A 17,910-nucleotide genomic window follows, 5' to 3' on the forward strand; every position below is an offset into this window, starting at 1 on the left:
CCAATTGCATATTTCAGAACGGCAGCGTGTCGTGTTCTTGAGCAAATATTTAGGAGGTACGACGACTGACTTCTGGTTGCACACGTTCTAGCCCTCGTTTTCCTCCATTTTCGAAAAGGGTTTGTTCATAGACCACTGGTTGGTCGGGAGATACTGTCTCTGGGAAAGACTGTTTTCGTTTGTCCTGTGAAAGAATAAAAGGGATTGTTCTGTAGGGAACAAGAGCCTCTTAGGCTCAAAACTGGACAGTGACTTTGAAACATTATTTGGGACATCTCTAAAAGAAAGTGGTCGAAGTATGAGGACTCATTCCATAGTTTCCACAGCCGTTACGAACATTTGCTTTGTGCCCAGTCCTGTCCAAAAAATAAAAATTGCACGTTAGGCAGGACTTATTTAAGAGGCTCTGTACGGTTTTACTGTCCATTTTTGGAGAAACTTAAATACAAAAACTAGTGTTTTGAATGTTTTCATTGTTCTCTACTTCATCAGACTAGGGTAGTTGAATTTATACCTGTTTTTTAAAGTTAGCTTTCTTGTAATTTTAAAATTAGGCTCATACAAAAATTGGTGAAAAGTAGACTCACAATATGAAATTTTTCCCCACACCTGTACGTATTGTTTAGGTAAGAACTGCGACTTTTAGCAGTCTTGTGATCCATATAAAATTACATGATCATAGCCTCAAAAGTGGCTTTTGGAGTTTGGTAGTATGAACATTGAAAAGTGGATAATTTTTATGAGTATTTTTCCATGCTTTCTTTCCTCAGATTTTATGGGATGCTTAACAGCAACCCTGATTTCATTAGATACAAGTAAGATGTCATTCCCCCATGTAAGAAAGGGGGTGGGGAGGGGCTTTATATACTGTCAGCATATCCCCTGAAGAGAAAGTCCTGCCTTATTAAGAAAACCTTAAGGAAATGACAGGGCCTTTCTAATTGGAATAATTATGTTTCTGCCCCACTAACAAGGTAACTTATTCTCTTGATGCCTAGAAACTCAAGTTGTTGCTTTTCATCCTTAAAAATCATCTTTGTTATTCAGATCCTGCTTTCAGTGCCATGAATTCCAGCATGCCTCCCATTCTGTTTTGGAATTAGGATGTCTTTCCACATACTCTAACTTGCAATTCATGTATTCTGGTTGCAAATATTGGCTGAAGCATCTAAAAATTGAACCTCTTTTGAACTTGGAATACAAAAAAAGCCTCCCACTATTTTTCAATTCTGTGATTTAGTACTATCTTTACACACACACACACACTTCTATCTACAGGTTTATTGCTTGCTCAGGGTCCTTCTGTGGTACCCCCTTACCATCTTTAGCCCCTCTTTCTTGATTGTATATGGTTTTTGTTGTTGGTTGTTCTGTTGTCATGCTCCAAACACTGCCAGATTTTTAAGCATAAGAGGAAAAGTAATTTCATTTAGCATTCACTTCTTTCTTTACTTTTTTTTTTTTTTTTACTCTTTAATACCAAAATATTTTTCTAAGCTCCCTCTCACATTGTCTAGTGCCCTGTGTCACCCAGGAGATAACTAGTAAAACCGCCTGTTACTTAGTAGCTTTACTAGTTCACTTTCCTCTAACTCTTCAGCTTACTGCACTGAATTATTCACCTAACTGTTCTCTACTCAGCTATTTATTGCCTCGATGGAATTTTTCAAACACTTGTAGAGACCAGGATACATTGCTTGCTGCCTCTGGGTCATCAGTTCGGCTTTTACTAATAGGTCATAGGAAGTGCTCTGTGGAGCTGATTTCTACCTAGCCTCATCTTTTCAATATTTGCGCTAGGCTACAAAATACTAAAGTACTTACATTTTTTGAAACATTATATTCCTTAGCCCCTGTGTTCCTTGTATTAAAGGTTCAAGTTAAATATGATATCAGAAAGTTCTTTCAGTAGCCACTGTCCTGTTAAAGTAACTTGTTGGTGGATAAGAGATTTTCTTGGTGAGGTACACAAAACAAAATTGATTAATTATAGCCATTTTTAAGTTTATGGTTCTGTAGTATTAGTTACTACTGTCTCCCTCTAAATTTTCTTTCTTCTTACTAAACTGAAAGTTTCTTAATCAGTATTCTCTATTCAAACAAGAATTTTTGGATTCAAATTTCAGAGTTCTTAGGAACTTCAAAAATGTTAAGTTCTATGTATAAAAAGAGCACTTTTACGATCGAAGAGTTCAGATTTTTTTCTCAATTTCATAAATAGGTTAGTTTCTGTATGAGTTGGTGTCCATTCAGAAAACAGAAACTAAGTCCTATGTTTAATGTGATAGGATTTAATGAAGGACTTGGTTACACAGGTGGTGCCAAAGCTTCTTAGCTTAGGTGATGAAGGAACTCAGCACAGCAGGAAGCCATGCTAATCCTGGAGACAGGGCTTTATAAAGCATCCCAGAGACAACTCTGTGCAGGATGAAACTGAAGTCTTGTCTCCTAAGGGACTGTCTGTAATCAGAGCAGAGATTCGTGAGACAATCAGGGGATAAGGCTCCTCCCTTCTGAATTCCAGTCTGATACAAGCCCTTCCCCTTTTAGAGACATAGCAGGAAGCTGGCCGATAGGTGAGCCGGGTAACTGCCTGCTTGAGTCTAGCTTCCAAAATAGAGTCCTAGAAAATAAAGAACTGGATTAAGGGCAAAAAGAACTAGTACTGACATATTCTTAAGAGATCAGGTGCCATTGGTTTTATTTTACCAGGATGCAATTGTAATCATTCTACATCTTGAATAATACCTACACTCATTGCTGACACTTGAAGTGTTTCATGTTTGTGTTACTTTTTAAATCTCTGTGTGTATGTGTGTGCATGAATGCACACCACATTTTGGGTTTGTGGAGCCCAGAGATATTAGGTTTCTTGGAGCTGGATTTGCAGGCAATTGTGAACCACCTTAAGTGGGTGCCAGGAATCAAACTCGGGTCCGTGGAAGAGTAATATACACTCTTGACTGATGAGCCATCTCTCCAGTCCAGTTTTCCATGGTTCTTAACCATTTTGTCTTTTCATTTGAAGCTTGTTAACTATTCTTTTATGCAGCGCTCATACTAGGCATTGTCCCCAAACAAATTCCTACATATATGCCATCAATACTTTGGAGCATATCACCCCCTTGAACAGTTATTTTCCATACTTGGTAGTAAATTTTTTTTTTTCTCCAGAGCTGAGGACTGAACCCAGGGCCTTGTGCTTGCTAGGCAAGCACTCTACCACTGAGCTAAATCCCCAGCCCCGTTTGTTTATTTATTTATTTATTTATTTATTTGTAGTAAATTCTTAAGTCTGTATCTTCCCATAAACTAAGCCATTCCTACTTTCTCAGTACTTTTAGCCTTTCCTAAGATAATTTCTTCTGACTCCTTGTAAATTATAATTTGTGGATTGAAGCCATACATTTTATATTTGTAGATCTAGTACTACAAGACATTGTTACTTCTCTTAGTAAGAACTTATTTCTTATTAAGAAATTATATTCTTTCAGGGAGATTAAACCATCAGTATTGCTGGGAAATCAGTACATGAAGGAAATATTTACACAAACAGAGCTTTGGTTCTTGCTTTCTTTGGACTCCTTTTTGTCTTTTCCTAAAAAGGCCAAACTCTTAGAATGTTTCCCCAATTTATGAAGACCCTTGATATAGTTTAGATTTTATCTGTCATGTGATTAATAATTGGTTATGATCAGATGGTTAATGATGGTGGGTAGGCATTTTTGTAGCACATAACCAGTTAATAAACAATGGCATCATTGAACATTTTCAGGTATTTTCTACATTGTATTTGAGCTCTTAAGACAAAGTAAAGCAGAACTTAACCAAATTTAACCAAAAATTAAAGCTCAAATTTTACCAAAGCATATTTGACAGTAGAACATAATGTCTCAGGTATTTCTAGATGGCTATGCATTTCTATAACAGGTAGCAGTGATGCACTGTTTTCCAGAGCCTTTTCTCAAATACACTATGCAAGCTTGTACTGATTTACAATGTATCATGAACTGTCATATCTGATATTCTTTTCCCAAGGCATGCTAGCACAATTGATCATATTTTTCATAGGTCGTGGATAAATCATCTTTTTTTGTTTTTGCTTCTGTTTTTTTTTTTTTTTTTCAAGACAGGGTTTCTCTGTGTAGCCCTGGCTGTCCTGGAACTCACTCTGTAGACCAGGCTGTCCTGGAACTCAGAAATCCGCCTGCCTCTGCCTCCCAAGTGCTGGGATTAAAGGTGTACGTCACCACTGCCCAGCAATTATCTTTTTTGTCTAAGGCATTGCTTTTCAACCTTCATTTCACTGTCATACCCTTTAAGGAGACTTTGTAAAGTTTTTCTAACCACCCTTCCTACAAATATTTTTAATCTCACAAAAAAACTGTACATCTTTTTATATTAGATGTATATTTCTTGTATTAAATTTACGATTTCTCTGAGGAGCAGTTTCTACCCTCTTTTAGAATGCTGCCACTTCTTAGGAATGTGTGTTCTCCAGGAAGGAAAAATGTTTAGGAGTCCTATTTCATACCGACCACCTGTCACAAGTCTCAAGTGACTGACTATACATTAAGCTTTTCGATCTCTCTATGATGAAAAACAATTTATTTGGTGGATCTAATCCAAATCCAAAACCTGAAGAGACAGTTCCAGCTGCCCCTGTTCCAACGTGATTTCAGTGGTTTATATATGTTTGAAATTTGTGGTCACAGAATCCTAGTGTCACCTCCCTCAATCCAAATAATATGTTGAGAGTACTGAGGAAATTTTTAAAAGATGATTATATTTCACAATCAGGAAAAAGCTTTTTTACAATTGAATTTTTTTATTTTGTGTGAGAGATGAAGATAGCTGCATGTGACAGAAAGGATGTGCACATGTGTGGAAGTCAGAAGAGAACTTTAAGGAGTTGGCTGCCTCCTTCCACTGTGGGCTCTGGGCTTCACACCAAATCATCAGACTCATGAAGTAGATGCCTTTTCCAGCTGAAGCTATCTTGCTATGCCAGATGTATCGTTTTAATTCATGTAATTTGTAATATGATCTTCAATGATAGCAATTTTAAAGTAGGAATAATCTGAAATAAACGGTTTGTTTGAAGGTTTTGCCTGATTGGTTTGGTTTGGTTTTCTTGGTTTGGTTTGGTTTCTAAATGCTTCTTATGCTCCAGAAAATATTTGAACATCTATTTGTTTTTCTTCATATAAATTAGAAGTTAGAAAACCTATTTGTTAACATAAAGGTAGTGCCTAAAATGAGAGGACCTTTTTCTTGCTCTTTCCTTTTTAAAATTCATGTGTAATGACTTTGTAGGCCTTCTTATCGGGGTTGGGCTTTTTATTATTTATTTGTGTGTGTGTGACTGATTTGCCTGTACAGTATGTCTGTATTACATGCATACAATGCATAGGGTCAGAAGAGGATGTTGAGGCTCCTAGAACTAGAGTTAAAAATGATTGCTAGCCACAGTGTAGGTGCTAAAATTTGAACCCAGTCCTCTGGAAGAGCAGCAAGTGCTCTGATTAATCAAAACCCCCATCTCCAGCTCCTGCTTTGTTTTTGTTTGCTTTTAATTAGAAGTGCGTATGTATATATTTCCAAGTGAAGAAAAGCCTTAAAATTTTTAAATAGGAAGAGACTTTAGAAATCATTTACTAAAACTAACAGTTAAAGCTTCATATAGTGTGTTAGGAATTTATAGTTTTTTTTTTTTAATTGCAGTGTATAATTGACACAATATAAAATTTGGGGGGCTTATAATATTTCTAATATAGAATAGGACCACTAATTCCAAAACATTTGCCTATCTCTATCAAAAATTACATAGTGATAACAGGCATTCTCAGTTTCCCCATCCTCCACTGAACCTATTTTTATGTATGAATTTGCTATTTATGGACATCACATAAAATTGAAATATTGTGGCTTTCATATCTAACGTGATTTAGTGAAGAGTGATTCAGGTCATGATTGTAAGGATTTCTGTCCCAGGGTATATAGTAAAGTGAGTGTCTTTTCAAGTTGTATTATCTTCTTTGCAAACCTTTTGCTCATTTCTTAATTAGATTGTATATTTATCATTGTCCCTTTCAAGTTCTAGTTTGGTTCCTAGCATCTACCAGATAAATGATATGCAAATATTTTCTTACTTTTTAAAAGTTATTTTTTTACTTTACCTTATCCTTATAAGCATATAAATTTGAAATGTTGATATTCAGCTTATCTCTTTCTTTGTTTGCTTGTGTTTCAGGTGTTATACCTGAATATATCAGTTTAATTATTATATCTTTGTTCAATCCAAGACCAAAAAAAATTATCTCTTTTGTTGTTGTTTGTTTTTCCAAACACTTTTATAACCTTAGACTTTACAGTTAGGTATTTTATTTTAGGGGGGTTAATTTTTTTAATAGAGTGGGATTTGAGGGCCAGCTTCATTTTTGCAAGCAGATATCAACTTGTTACAACATGAGTTATTAAAAGACTATTATTGCCAGGTGGTGGAGGCATGTACCTTTAATTCCAGAGGAAGAGGAAGGCAGGTCTCTTGAGTTTGAGTTCAGCCAGGTCTACAGAGTCAGTTTTAGGACAGCCAGGAATACACAGAGAAATCCTGTCTCAAACAAACAAACAAAAAAACTATTCTTTCTTTTCCTCCAGTGAGCTTTTTTGATAACTTTAATACAGAGCCAAGTGGTTACCAACCTTTATAGCCTTCTCTTGTTCAGGTTGAAGTTCTTAATGGAATTAATATCAAGAATATCCTTCTGACCTGAAACACTGTATGTATAGATCTCTCTTGATTTGATAAATCATGAAGTAGCTAGTCAGACACAGATAAGTGATCCTGAGAGAAGGTGGTTTTTGGATAATCTAGTAAGCATATAATATTCATCCCCTCACCTAGTTACCATGGAAGTCATGGAGTAGTGGAATGCACTTGCTATTTCCCTGCTGGTTTTCTCCAAGTTTACTAGGCTCTGGTTGCACTCTGTCAAAGATCTCTTTTTACAAGCTTAACTAGAATTTGTCCTATGAAAGAGCTCATGATCATAATCATGCTTTATACTGTAGTACAACCTACTGAAAGGCTGTAAAACACTGGCATGTTTTGTCTGAGGCTCCACTTAAGGCTTTCCTACATACTCTAGCAGTTTTAAGAGTACAGAGTTTAATGAAAGTATTCAAACTTCTATTTTTCATTTAGGTTACTTACAACAAGAAAACCTCACATCTACTTGCCAGACTTTTATTTTGGAAAGTTCAAATTTAAAAGAATATGCAGAACACTGTACTGATGAAGGTTTTATTCCAGCCTGCTTACTGGTGAGTTACTTACTCCTTTCAGGAACTTTTCATTACTAACCAACACAGAAAACTGTAAAGCAGAGCCTTAATGTAAGCTTTATATGTCTGTTTTCCTATCTGATTGGGAACCTAAGATAATTGCTGGATCACTTGAGCCCAGGAATTTAGGGATAGCCTGGGCGTCCTAGCAAGACCCTTGTCACTCATCAACCAAGTCAGCTTTGGCAAAAGCTACATGAGTTATCACTGTGTGTAGTTCACATAACTGAGAAGTAGAGATTTAGCCAGGTAGTATACATCTATAATGCAGATTTTAGAAGGCTGAGACAGGGATGATTATCATTTCTTTCAGACCAACTTGGGCCACACAGCAAGACCTTATAAAAAAATTAAAATTTAAAAATTATTGTCACAGAGCTGGAAAGATGGCTCAGTGGTTAAGAGCACTGGCTGCACTTCCACAGGTCCTGAGTTCAGTTTCCAACAACCACACAATGGCTCACAACCACAGCAATGGGATCTGATGCCCTCTTCTGGTGTGTCTGAGGTCAGTGACTGTATACTCACATACATAAAATAAATTAAAAAAAATAAAAATTGTCAGCCAGGAAGTGGTGGCACACACCTTTATCCCAGCACTTGGGAGGCAGAGGTAGGAGGATTTCTAAGTTCGAGGCCAGCCGGGTCTTCAGAGTGAGTTCCAGGACAGCCAGGGCTATACAGATAAACCATCTCAAAAAAAAAAAAAAAGATTGTCACCTCTTTTTTTTTTTTTTTTTTAGATATCTAAATATAAAAAGAATACTCTGGAATTACATGTTTTCATATGGTACTAGTAGGTGTATGTTAAGGATGGCTCCTTAGTGAAATTTTAACTATTAATGGTCATTTTTCTATAAAAAGCCTAAAAGAAACTACAAAACTGAAGTTTACCAAGGACATAGGATACAAAATATGCAAAATTCCACTCTACTTTTACATATGTGCAATGAAAAGTTACTTCAGTTTTTAAATTACTTATAACAACAAACAGAATGCTTGAATAACCTAACAAAATATGTCTGTAATGTTTGCTTGAAAGAAAAAGATGTGAATAAAATGAACATTGTATGTGTAAATTAACAATTCAGTAGTGTTGAGTCAGTTCTCCCTAATTTCACTGTAGATTGATCAGTTAGAATCCCCACAGTTTTATAGAAAGCAACATGCTGAATTCTGAATTTTATGTAGAAAAATGATTGGAATAGCACAAACAATTGTGAATGATCTGAAAGTGTTGGGGAACTGCAAAAGATGGCTCAAGCACCTGCTCATACCCAGCACCCCTGTCTGCTGGCTCTTACTGGGCTGACCTCACAGCTGTCTTCTGCAGTTACTTGGGATCATCTTTTGGCTTCCTTGGACGCTTGCACACCCAAACAAAAATAAAATAAATCTTGAAGAGTCAGAACTCTATCATTTTAAAGTGCCAAGATCAAGAAAAAGACTAGAAAACTCACATACCAGAAGAGACTAATAAAATATAATGCTTAAGTAAAATCTAGAATTTTAGATTCACATTTCAGAGAAAACTTCCAAACTGAGAGTTTGAATAAGTTCCAGTAGTTTCATGCTAATGTTGCTTTTAGTGTTGATAAAAGTATTTTGTTTCTATAAGATGCCAGTGCTATAAGATACTAAGAATGGCCTACTGAACTCTAAGCTCCTCATTGAATTTCAAAATTTTAAAAACAAAAATCTTAAAAATTAAATTAAAACTTACAAAGTACAAAAAGGTAGATACTCATGTCCCATTTTTTAAAGACTCATTCATTTTTTGACGATGTGTCTTTGTGCATGTTTGTGTGGGAATATACACACACGAATACAGCAACGCTCAGAGGTCAGGAGAGGGTGTCGGATCTCCTGGAGCTGGGAGCTCCAGTGTTAATGCTGGGAACTGAATTTGGGTCTCCAAATGGGTAGGATACCCTGTTCCCCTCTGGACCTTCTCTCCCTATAAGTAAAACTGAGATTCTAAACATGAAACTAAAATGCACAAAGTTATATTTGCACAGCAATAGAGCTTTACTGTGTTACTTTCTATTACTGAGTATTTTTCTTAGTTGAGTTTCAGAACAGTAGTGAAGACAAGAAATAAAATGTGTTGATAAAAATAGGAGGGGAAGGGATATTCTGTGACTATGACTTCATCCTTGTGAGAGACCAAAGGAAAGGAGTATCTGTCTCACCAAATCAGAAGTTCTCAACCAGTAGGTCACAACCTCCGGGGGCTGTCAAACAACCTTTCACAGGGGTCACCTGAGACCGTCGAGAAACAGATGTTTGCTTGCCTTATGATTCATAACAGTAGCAAAAGTACAGTTAATGAAGTAGCAATGAAAATAAATGTATGGTCCAAGGGTCACTACAACATGAGGAAATGTGTAACGGCTCACAGTGTTAGGGAGGCTGGATGTCAGTGGAGATGAGTGTTACTCTACAGAGGTGAACCATTTCTCCAGTAGGTCACTTAGCAATAACTAGTTACTGGTTACTTACTACACATCATTATTAGAAAGAAAGGAAAACAAACAAACCCAGGGAGTGATTACTTAGGTAAATCTCCTGCCTTCTCAGGCTTTCTGGTGAGTAAGTAGTCTCCATCGGAGCTATATCCCAGTTTCTTTTTTACTTTGAGTTGGGATCTCCCTGAGTTATTTGAGTTGTAACTTAAACTTTCTCGGTAACTCTATCAGAACTTGAATTTACAGCCCTTTGGCTTTACCCTTCCAAGGACTTAGGAATATAGGCCCATACCATATGCCTTAATCCCAGTACTGAGTAAGCCAAGACCAGCCTGGGATTTATAGTAAGAGGGGAAAAAAGTGTACTGTTGAAAGTTAAGTGGGAAAGGGAATGTAATTGCCTGTCGTATATCTTTCTCAGTATATGTCTTCACTATTGTCCAAAATAAAAGTTTTATACTAGTATGTCTGCAGTCAATTTGAGGTATTTAAAGAATTTGCTACATGCTGTTACTGTTTTGAAATCAGAATTCTTGGTTCCAAAATCCTTGCTCTTTTCTAACCTTAAGTGTATAATCATACTGTTATAACAGAGTACTCGTGAGTTGTAGTCATAAGGAAAGGCATGTAGATATGTTGACAGAAATAAGAACAAATATCCTTAGGAAGGATATTTCATATACACTTATTTTAAAAACTTCATTTTTGTATGGTTTACATTGCTTTCAGGTCAGTCAAAACAGGTGAGTCCTTATTCTTTCTTTTAAACAGAATAACAAAATACTACCTCCTGGCTGAAAACTGCTTTTTACGACCATACTTTTTTTTTTTTACATAAGGACTTATGTCACCATTCAGACAGGCAGAGTTCTTTCTCTCAGAAGTGTTACATACACCTTTAGTGACTGTTGGAATATAGGCCCAACAGTCCTGCTTCTCTACCCTTTCTCACATGATTTTCTGCGGTCTGGATCTTTCATTGGCTTTTATGGTGGGAAAGTGGTAAATTGAATGGTTTTGGTAATGTTTGATCTTTTTGCCTTTCAGTCCTTATTTGGAAAAAACTTGACCACAATTTTGAATGAGTATGTAGCTATGAAAGCAAAAGGTAAGGACTTGGATATTGTTGTTTAAAGATACTGTCTCATTAAAAGCCTTGAAAAAACTTAATCTTACTCTGGTAAGACATATTTTACTGAGCCAAGTGGTGGGGCTGCACACCTTTAGTCCCAGCCCTTGGGAGGCAGAGGCAGGCAGATCTCTGTGAGTTCAAGGCCAATCTGGTTTACAGAGTGAGTTCTAGGACGGTCAGGGCTACACAGAGAAACCCTTTCTCGATAAACAATAAAAGATATATATACTTTACTGGGAAACAGAATTTATTTCTACTTATATTGAGTAAAACCAACTCTAAAACTCCAGATGGTAACTAAGCAACATAAGCCAAAACTCATGTTTTAAAATGAAATAAAACTTAACTCTAGGTTATTTATACTGATAAATAAATCAGTGTTATTTGCTAAAATACTTTGAACTGATAATTAAATTTTGACTTCTGTATAATATGAGACTAGGCATAGGACTTGGTCAAAAAATTGGCTCATAGTTAACAAAACTTTTTCTAATTTCTGATGAGTTTAGAGGGGAATTACTTATTTTCTTGACATTGTTTCTATAGTTCATATCATCAAAACTATTACTGTTGGATTAATTGTCATAAGCTCATAGCCAGAGGAAAAGTAGCTTTACTTTTATTCATAACTAGATATGCAAGGATCGTGTTAGTTGCTTTATGTTGTATCTCAGTCTTTAACCCAATAAAAAGTATTGCTCATAGTTATTTTTAACAAAGATATTAAGGATTAAATTTGCACACATAGGAGTTTTTTAACTTTCTCATAATATTGTTTGTCTTTCTCTAATACAAAGAAGAGATAAGATTATTAGCCTTACAAGCTATTTAGATATACTTTCTCATTTGTATTAGATTTGCTTCTTGGTGGTTTAAAAAATACAGCCATCTCATTATACATTTGCACAGTTATAAATAGGCTTATTTCTCAATTTCTACTGTAACTTCAACAAGAGACAAGGTTTTTGTTTTTTCCTGTTTAGATTGTCTTTGTTCACGTTGAAAATGAATTTTTCAACTGAGTTTATTTCCTCTTATTTAGAAACATCAAATGATGTCCCAACAATAATGTCATCTCTGTGGAAGAAGCTAGACCACACACTCTCTCAGATCAGGTACTGTGCCCATTAAGATGTGCTGATTTATAAATGTAAATACACTTTGGCTATAAGACTTCTTAAGATCTTATAGTATATCCTTGTAACATCTTTTTAATTTCAAAGTTTTCTAGAGGGTAATTGAGGTTCTTACTCTAAATTTAAAATAATTTGAAACACGTTGAATACTTTTAATAATAGATTATTTTCAAATGAGGGAATTTTAATATACAAAAATTTAATGACATTCCCAACTTTGCATACCAATTTAGAAGCAGTTTAGACCAAGCTTCAAATTCCTTTAGACAACCATTTCTTCATTACATATTCAGAGAATTGTTGATTTCATGCCCAATTAGTTCTTTCTGGAATTTTCTAGTATTTTTCATAGTATGAATACTACACTGTCTATGTAGTTCACAGCCTTGGAATGCTAGGTTCAGTATCCTTGGAAAGATACCAGTCCTTTTGCTATAAGTTTTTAGACATCTCTATCTCAATGAAAAAACCCTTCCTCTCAAAGCTACAAGTGAATATTTCACATAACTTCAATAGAGGCCTCATTTTTTTTTTTTTTTTTTTTTTTTTTGGTTTTTCGAGACAGGGTTTCTCTGTGTAGCCTTGGCTGTCCTGGCACTCACTTTGTAGACCAGGCTGGCCTCGAACTCAGAAATCCGCCTGCCTCTGCCTCCCAAGTGCTGGGATTAAAGGCGTGCGCCACCACGCCCGGCTGAGGCCTCATTTTTACCCTCGGTCTAGTCTAATGGCTCCAAATGGTTTCAACCCAGAAGTGAACTGCATCTTATTTGCTAGTTTTGTCTTCATATTTCTTTCCCTAACTCGTTATTCTGCCCTTGGAAATAATCTTCAGAAGATTTTTACTGTGTCTGGAGAGGTGACTCAGTCAGTAATAGTGTCTGCTATGCAAAGATGAATAGCTGAGTTTGGCCCCCCAGTACTATATACAAAACTGTGCACAGTGGTGCGAGCCTATGGCCCCAGGACTGGTTGATAGGGAGGAGAAACACCTGAAATCCTGAAGGCCATTGGTCAGCCGGCCAGGCTAGCCAAGTTGTGAAGTTCAGTTTTGATGAAAGATCTGACTCAACAAAGAAAGGTAATGAGAAATTAAGGAACGAGCCCGACAGGACCTCTACATTCCATTCATTGAGTGTGCCACGCGTGTATACACACTGTACACCAAGAACTCATACTGCACACATCTAACAAAAATATAGGAGACTTTTACAACTCAAGACTCTTAAAGTCACTGAGTTTTGAGGGTTTAGTGGGAGATGTTTTGGTTAGCTGTTAGATAAAAATAAGATTCATTTTACACAGGTTCTCTCAAAACTTTTGTGTATTACTAAAAAAAATTCTTTGTTCAGTTCATTAAGTTTTGTGGATCTTGTTGGAAATTTGACGAATTTCATAGGAACAGGTATCTATGATTGCTTATAAATATGTTAAAAATAATTATAATTTACAGTAAAAGAATAAGCTTCTACTGAGAATTTTGTGTACTTCTCTACATATATGGAGGTTCAACAAAGTAATTTCATGACAGCAGGATATCCTTGAACTCTGAGATCCTAAAGTATTAATATATGTGAATCACATTTTTTTAGGAAAGTTTCTGTCATTACAAAATTGAATTGAGAATGCTATATTCATATGTAGCTTACTTAAACGTAACAAGTTTCTAAAGTCAGGCCAGGCTATACATTAATATCAGAGCATATTGATTAGATAGGAACTTGATCACCAAAATTATGTCGTTTGAGTGTTTATATGGTTCTGTTTTTCTTCTAAAAGAAATCACGGTTGGATACCCCAAAGACACATAGACTCTATCTGAGGAATATCGCCTTTTAACTAGTAATTTACTTCAGGTCTGGTAACTAAGCCAAAACATATCTCATCTGAAAGTAATACTTAAAAAGTGACTACTCTGTTTCATTGTTAGGAGCATGCAAAGTTCTCCAGGGTTTGCTGCCCATCAGAGAGGTTGGTATTTAACTTTCATCCAGGTACAATATTACTTCACACTCTGTCTCTTGAACATTTTAACTAACAACATACATCTATGTTTTCTTTTAGACATGTTCATATATCATGGTTGAGGGAGTTTAAGGTGTGACTTAGTGGTAGAGTGCATGTATAGGGCCCTGGATTTAATCCTCAGCAATATTAAACAAAGTTAAAACTACATGTGTATGAATGTGCATATATTCAAATTTTGTGATTTGTGTGTGTGTGTGTGTGTGCATATATACATATAAAGTATGTCTAGTTTAACTCTTGCATGTGGTAAGATCTCAGGTGGTAGCATCCTTAATCTATAATTTTGAATATCTTAATTTGGGGGGAACATTATAGGTTATGGAAAAACAGTTGTACTTTGGGTTATATGAAGTTGTAATGTTTTTATTTAGTTTGTTTTCCACGAAATAGTTGCATAAAGCTAGTTTATGTTTTTCAGAGCTTTTAATCTATAAATCTAACATGTTACAGCATATAGGCCATGCAACATAGTGTCTTGGTCAGATTCTAAAACATCTCTGACACTGTTAATTTTGTAATGCCCATGTGTTTCAGCTCGAACGAGAAATGGAATTGCAGAAATCAAGCGGCAGCGATGGCTGGCATCTCAGGCAGCTCCCGTCAGTTCAGAGTTGCTGGTTTTACCTTATGCTTCAGGGCAGTTTACCACTTCTCCTTTGGTAGCCACACAAGCTGTTAAGCCAACTGGCCCAATTTCAACTCCAGTGAGGTCAAATATTGTGGTGGTCAACCAGTCACAGCCACAAAGTACTGTAACTAGTAAGTTTAAGTTTTATTCTTTAAATTCAGTTCATCCAAGTAATCATGACTTAGTTTAAAATATAAAATCATGGCCCAAGAGCGAGATGAAAGAACTTATAAAAAGAACAGACAATTATTCAGCCACAAGAATGTAAACATAAAACTCTGGATTTTTTTTTCATTGTTATATAAAACTGACTCACCTATGTAATCCCAGCAGTCAGGAGAATCAGAAATTCAAGGTCATCTGCTACATGCCTTCAAATATAAATATTTATTTATTTAAAAACTAGAAGTCCGGGCTGATGAGATGGCTCAGTGGGTAAGAGCACCCGACTGCTCTTCCGAAGGTCCAGAGTTCAAATCCCAGCAACCACATGGTGGCTCATAACCATCTGTAACGAGATCTGGCGCCCTCTTCTGGAGTGTCTGAAGACAGCTACAGTGTACTTACATATAATCAATAAATAAATCTTTAAAAAAAAAAACAAAAAAAAACTAGAAGTCCTTGTAGCTGAAGTCTACAGTTCTTTCTGTTCTAACTGAACTGCAGGCCAACCTTGAACTCATCTAATTTTCTTTTTTTTCTTGGTTGTTTGTTTGTTTGTTTTGTTCTGTTTTGTTTTTTGTTTGTTTTTCGAGACAGGGTTTCTCTGTGTAGCTCTGGCTGTCCTGGAACTCACTCTGTAGACCAGGCTGGCCTGGAACTTAGGAATCCTCCTGCCTCTGCCTTCTAAGTGCTGGGATTAAAGGCATGTACCACCACTACCTGGCTCGTCTAATTTTCAATTTTGGGCTAATAATTGGAAAGACTTGATTATGTTTTTAAGCAGAATGTCAGTCTGTCCTGGTATATATTCCCAATATACCACCATCTTTCTGTGCTGAATAGTGTTTATAGTCTCAGCTGAGTCTCAGAGCTAGAAGTTGGAGATTGTGTTCTAATCTAGATCATGCATGTTGTATGTATACTTGCTGAAGTGAAAACAGGGTAGTAAGAAGTAGGAAGCTGTTTTAGTATGTGCTTTGGGATTAGAATTCAGGGTCCATCTCTTATTTCTGAGTCGATTAATTTTGCCACCCATCAAGACTGCTCATTTTAGGCATAGTGAAGATGCCCTTAATCCCGGCACTGGGGAGGCAGAAGCATGTAGGTCTCTGACTTCGAGGCCAGCTGGTTGTATAGAGAGAGTTTCAGGACAGCTGAGGCTACAGGCAGAAACCTTGCCTTGAAAAATAACAAGAAGATTGTTCATTTCTGTCTTTCTCCAAATCCTGTATACTAAGAGCATTCAGTTGATTTTATACTTTTTTTTTCCTTTGTGTTTCCTTTCTCCTGTGTCAAGTGCCCAACCTTAAGTGCATAGGGACCGTATTGATTCATCTTACAATCTTGTACACTGCCTTGCTCATAGTGGTACGCAGAAAATGTTTTCTAGGTTTTAATATACAATAATAGTATCTCATTACAAGTTAATAAAATTTCTGTTTCTTTGGCTTACTCTGTTTTCTTAAGATACAGCTGGAGAGTCTTTGAATATCATTCCTGGTCCTCAGGAAAGGAAAACTCAAACCAGTTTAATGTCTCCTGGTAGGCGTAAAAGGTAATTACTTTATATAATCAGCACATTGTCAATAGCCATTTAAAAACAGACAAAAGATAACTGAGTGTTTGCATTGTGAATAAATTAATAAGACTAGATTAAGTTTTTGTGACACACTCCAAACACATCTTTTCCAATATTGTAACTTCACTGAATTTGAGTTGTGTCCTTTAATCAATGGTGTGTAACTTACTGTTCAGTAACTTTGTGTGATGCTGTGCAGAATAATGGTATAGCTTATGACAGATCTTAACTCATTTGTAGAGTGTTTCTTAAATAAACATAATGTTAGTTTTATGATCGAGAAGAGTACATGGAGGTAAATCATGACAGCCTGTTTTTAGGTGTGTTATAGTCCACAAGAATGTATGACGTTTTAAATCATGAAAGCATGTTCTCGTTTTTTATTTTCATATGTATATTTTTCCTGTTCTATTTTTAAAAAAAAAATCAGTGGTCAGAGTTCTAAATGGCTTTTATCTGATTCTTCATCTGTCAACAATATTTTTTTCTTTTTTTGACTTAGAGTTTTTAACTTCTCAAACACATACAATAGTAAAACTTAATAACATTTTCAGAAACTTTTTATTATAAAGTCCATGAATATTTAAAACTCTTTTCATAAAGCCACTAATAGAATGGTTTACATTCCATCATAAGATAGGTGGTGGAGCGTAGAATGTAGCTTACTGGAAAAACACGTGCCTATCATGTATGAGGTCTTGGGATAAATTCCCATTACCAATAAAGAAAGAAAGAAAAGGTATAAAAGTACAGAGCTTATACACTTAGGACCACAGAGCTAATTTTTGTTTTGGGGGCGATGTTTTTTGATTGTTTGTTTTGTTTTTCCATTCATTTGTTTTCTTTCTCTTTTCATCTTTATTTTTGTTGTTTTTTAATAGAACTCATTACATCTGAATCCATGCTTTTCTGTTCTTCTGGCTTTGTTCTTATGAAAAGAGGGGGAAAAATATGCCTACTACCATGATGATCTCAAAATTTGTATTCATACTATCATTGATCTGTTAGACAGATACTAACAAACAAGCTTTCTAATTTATTTCAGTGAATCACAAAAGAAGAGTCTCACAGCATCTGGACCGCATTCATCAAGGAATTTTCAGGATCCAAATGCATTTGCAGTAGAAAAAGTAATTGACCTTCCTAAAATTCAGTTTGAAGTATTCTCACATTTAAAAACACTACTAGACTTCAGAATTCTATCCCAGACTTCTGTCCTATTTCTTTTTTTGTTTGTTTGTTTTTGTTTTTGTTTTTCCAAGACAGGGTTTCTCTGTGTAGCCCTGGCTGTCCTGGACCTCACTTTGTAAACCAGGCTGGCCTCGAACTCAGAAATCCGCCTGCCTCTGCCTTCTGAGTGCTGGGATTAAAGGCATGCGCCACCACACCCGGCTGACATTTTGTTTTTTTAATTATTTATTTAGAATTGAGGT

General features: G+C 35.9%; 1 protein-coding gene across 2 annotated transcripts in view; it reads left to right on the forward strand.

Moving 5' to 3' along the window:
• Positions 1 to 17,910, forward strand: part of Npat (nuclear protein, coactivator of histone transcription) — a 36,780-nt gene that overhangs the window by 694 nt on the left and 18,176 nt on the right. For both annotated transcript variants that reach the window (XM_021173279.3, XM_029481670.2), the window contains exons 2-8: positions 7,208 to 7,326; positions 10,863 to 10,923; positions 11,990 to 12,062; positions 14,011 to 14,051; positions 14,643 to 14,867; positions 16,366 to 16,453; positions 17,523 to 17,607. In XM_021173279.3, coding sequence (XP_021028938.1) covers positions 7,208 to 7,326; positions 10,863 to 10,923; positions 11,990 to 12,062; positions 14,011 to 14,051; positions 14,643 to 14,867; positions 16,366 to 16,453; positions 17,523 to 17,607 — 692 coding nt within the window. The remainder of the gene's footprint in view (positions 1 to 7,207; positions 7,327 to 10,862; positions 10,924 to 11,989; positions 12,063 to 14,010; positions 14,052 to 14,642; positions 14,868 to 16,365; positions 16,454 to 17,522; positions 17,608 to 17,910) is intronic.

This window comes from Mus caroli, unplaced genomic scaffold, assembly GCF_978045245.1.
Source record: "Mus caroli unplaced genomic scaffold, Mus_caroli_1 scaffold_11, whole genome shotgun sequence".
Classification (NCBI taxonomy): Eukaryota; Metazoa; Chordata; class Mammalia; order Rodentia; family Muridae; genus Mus; species Mus caroli.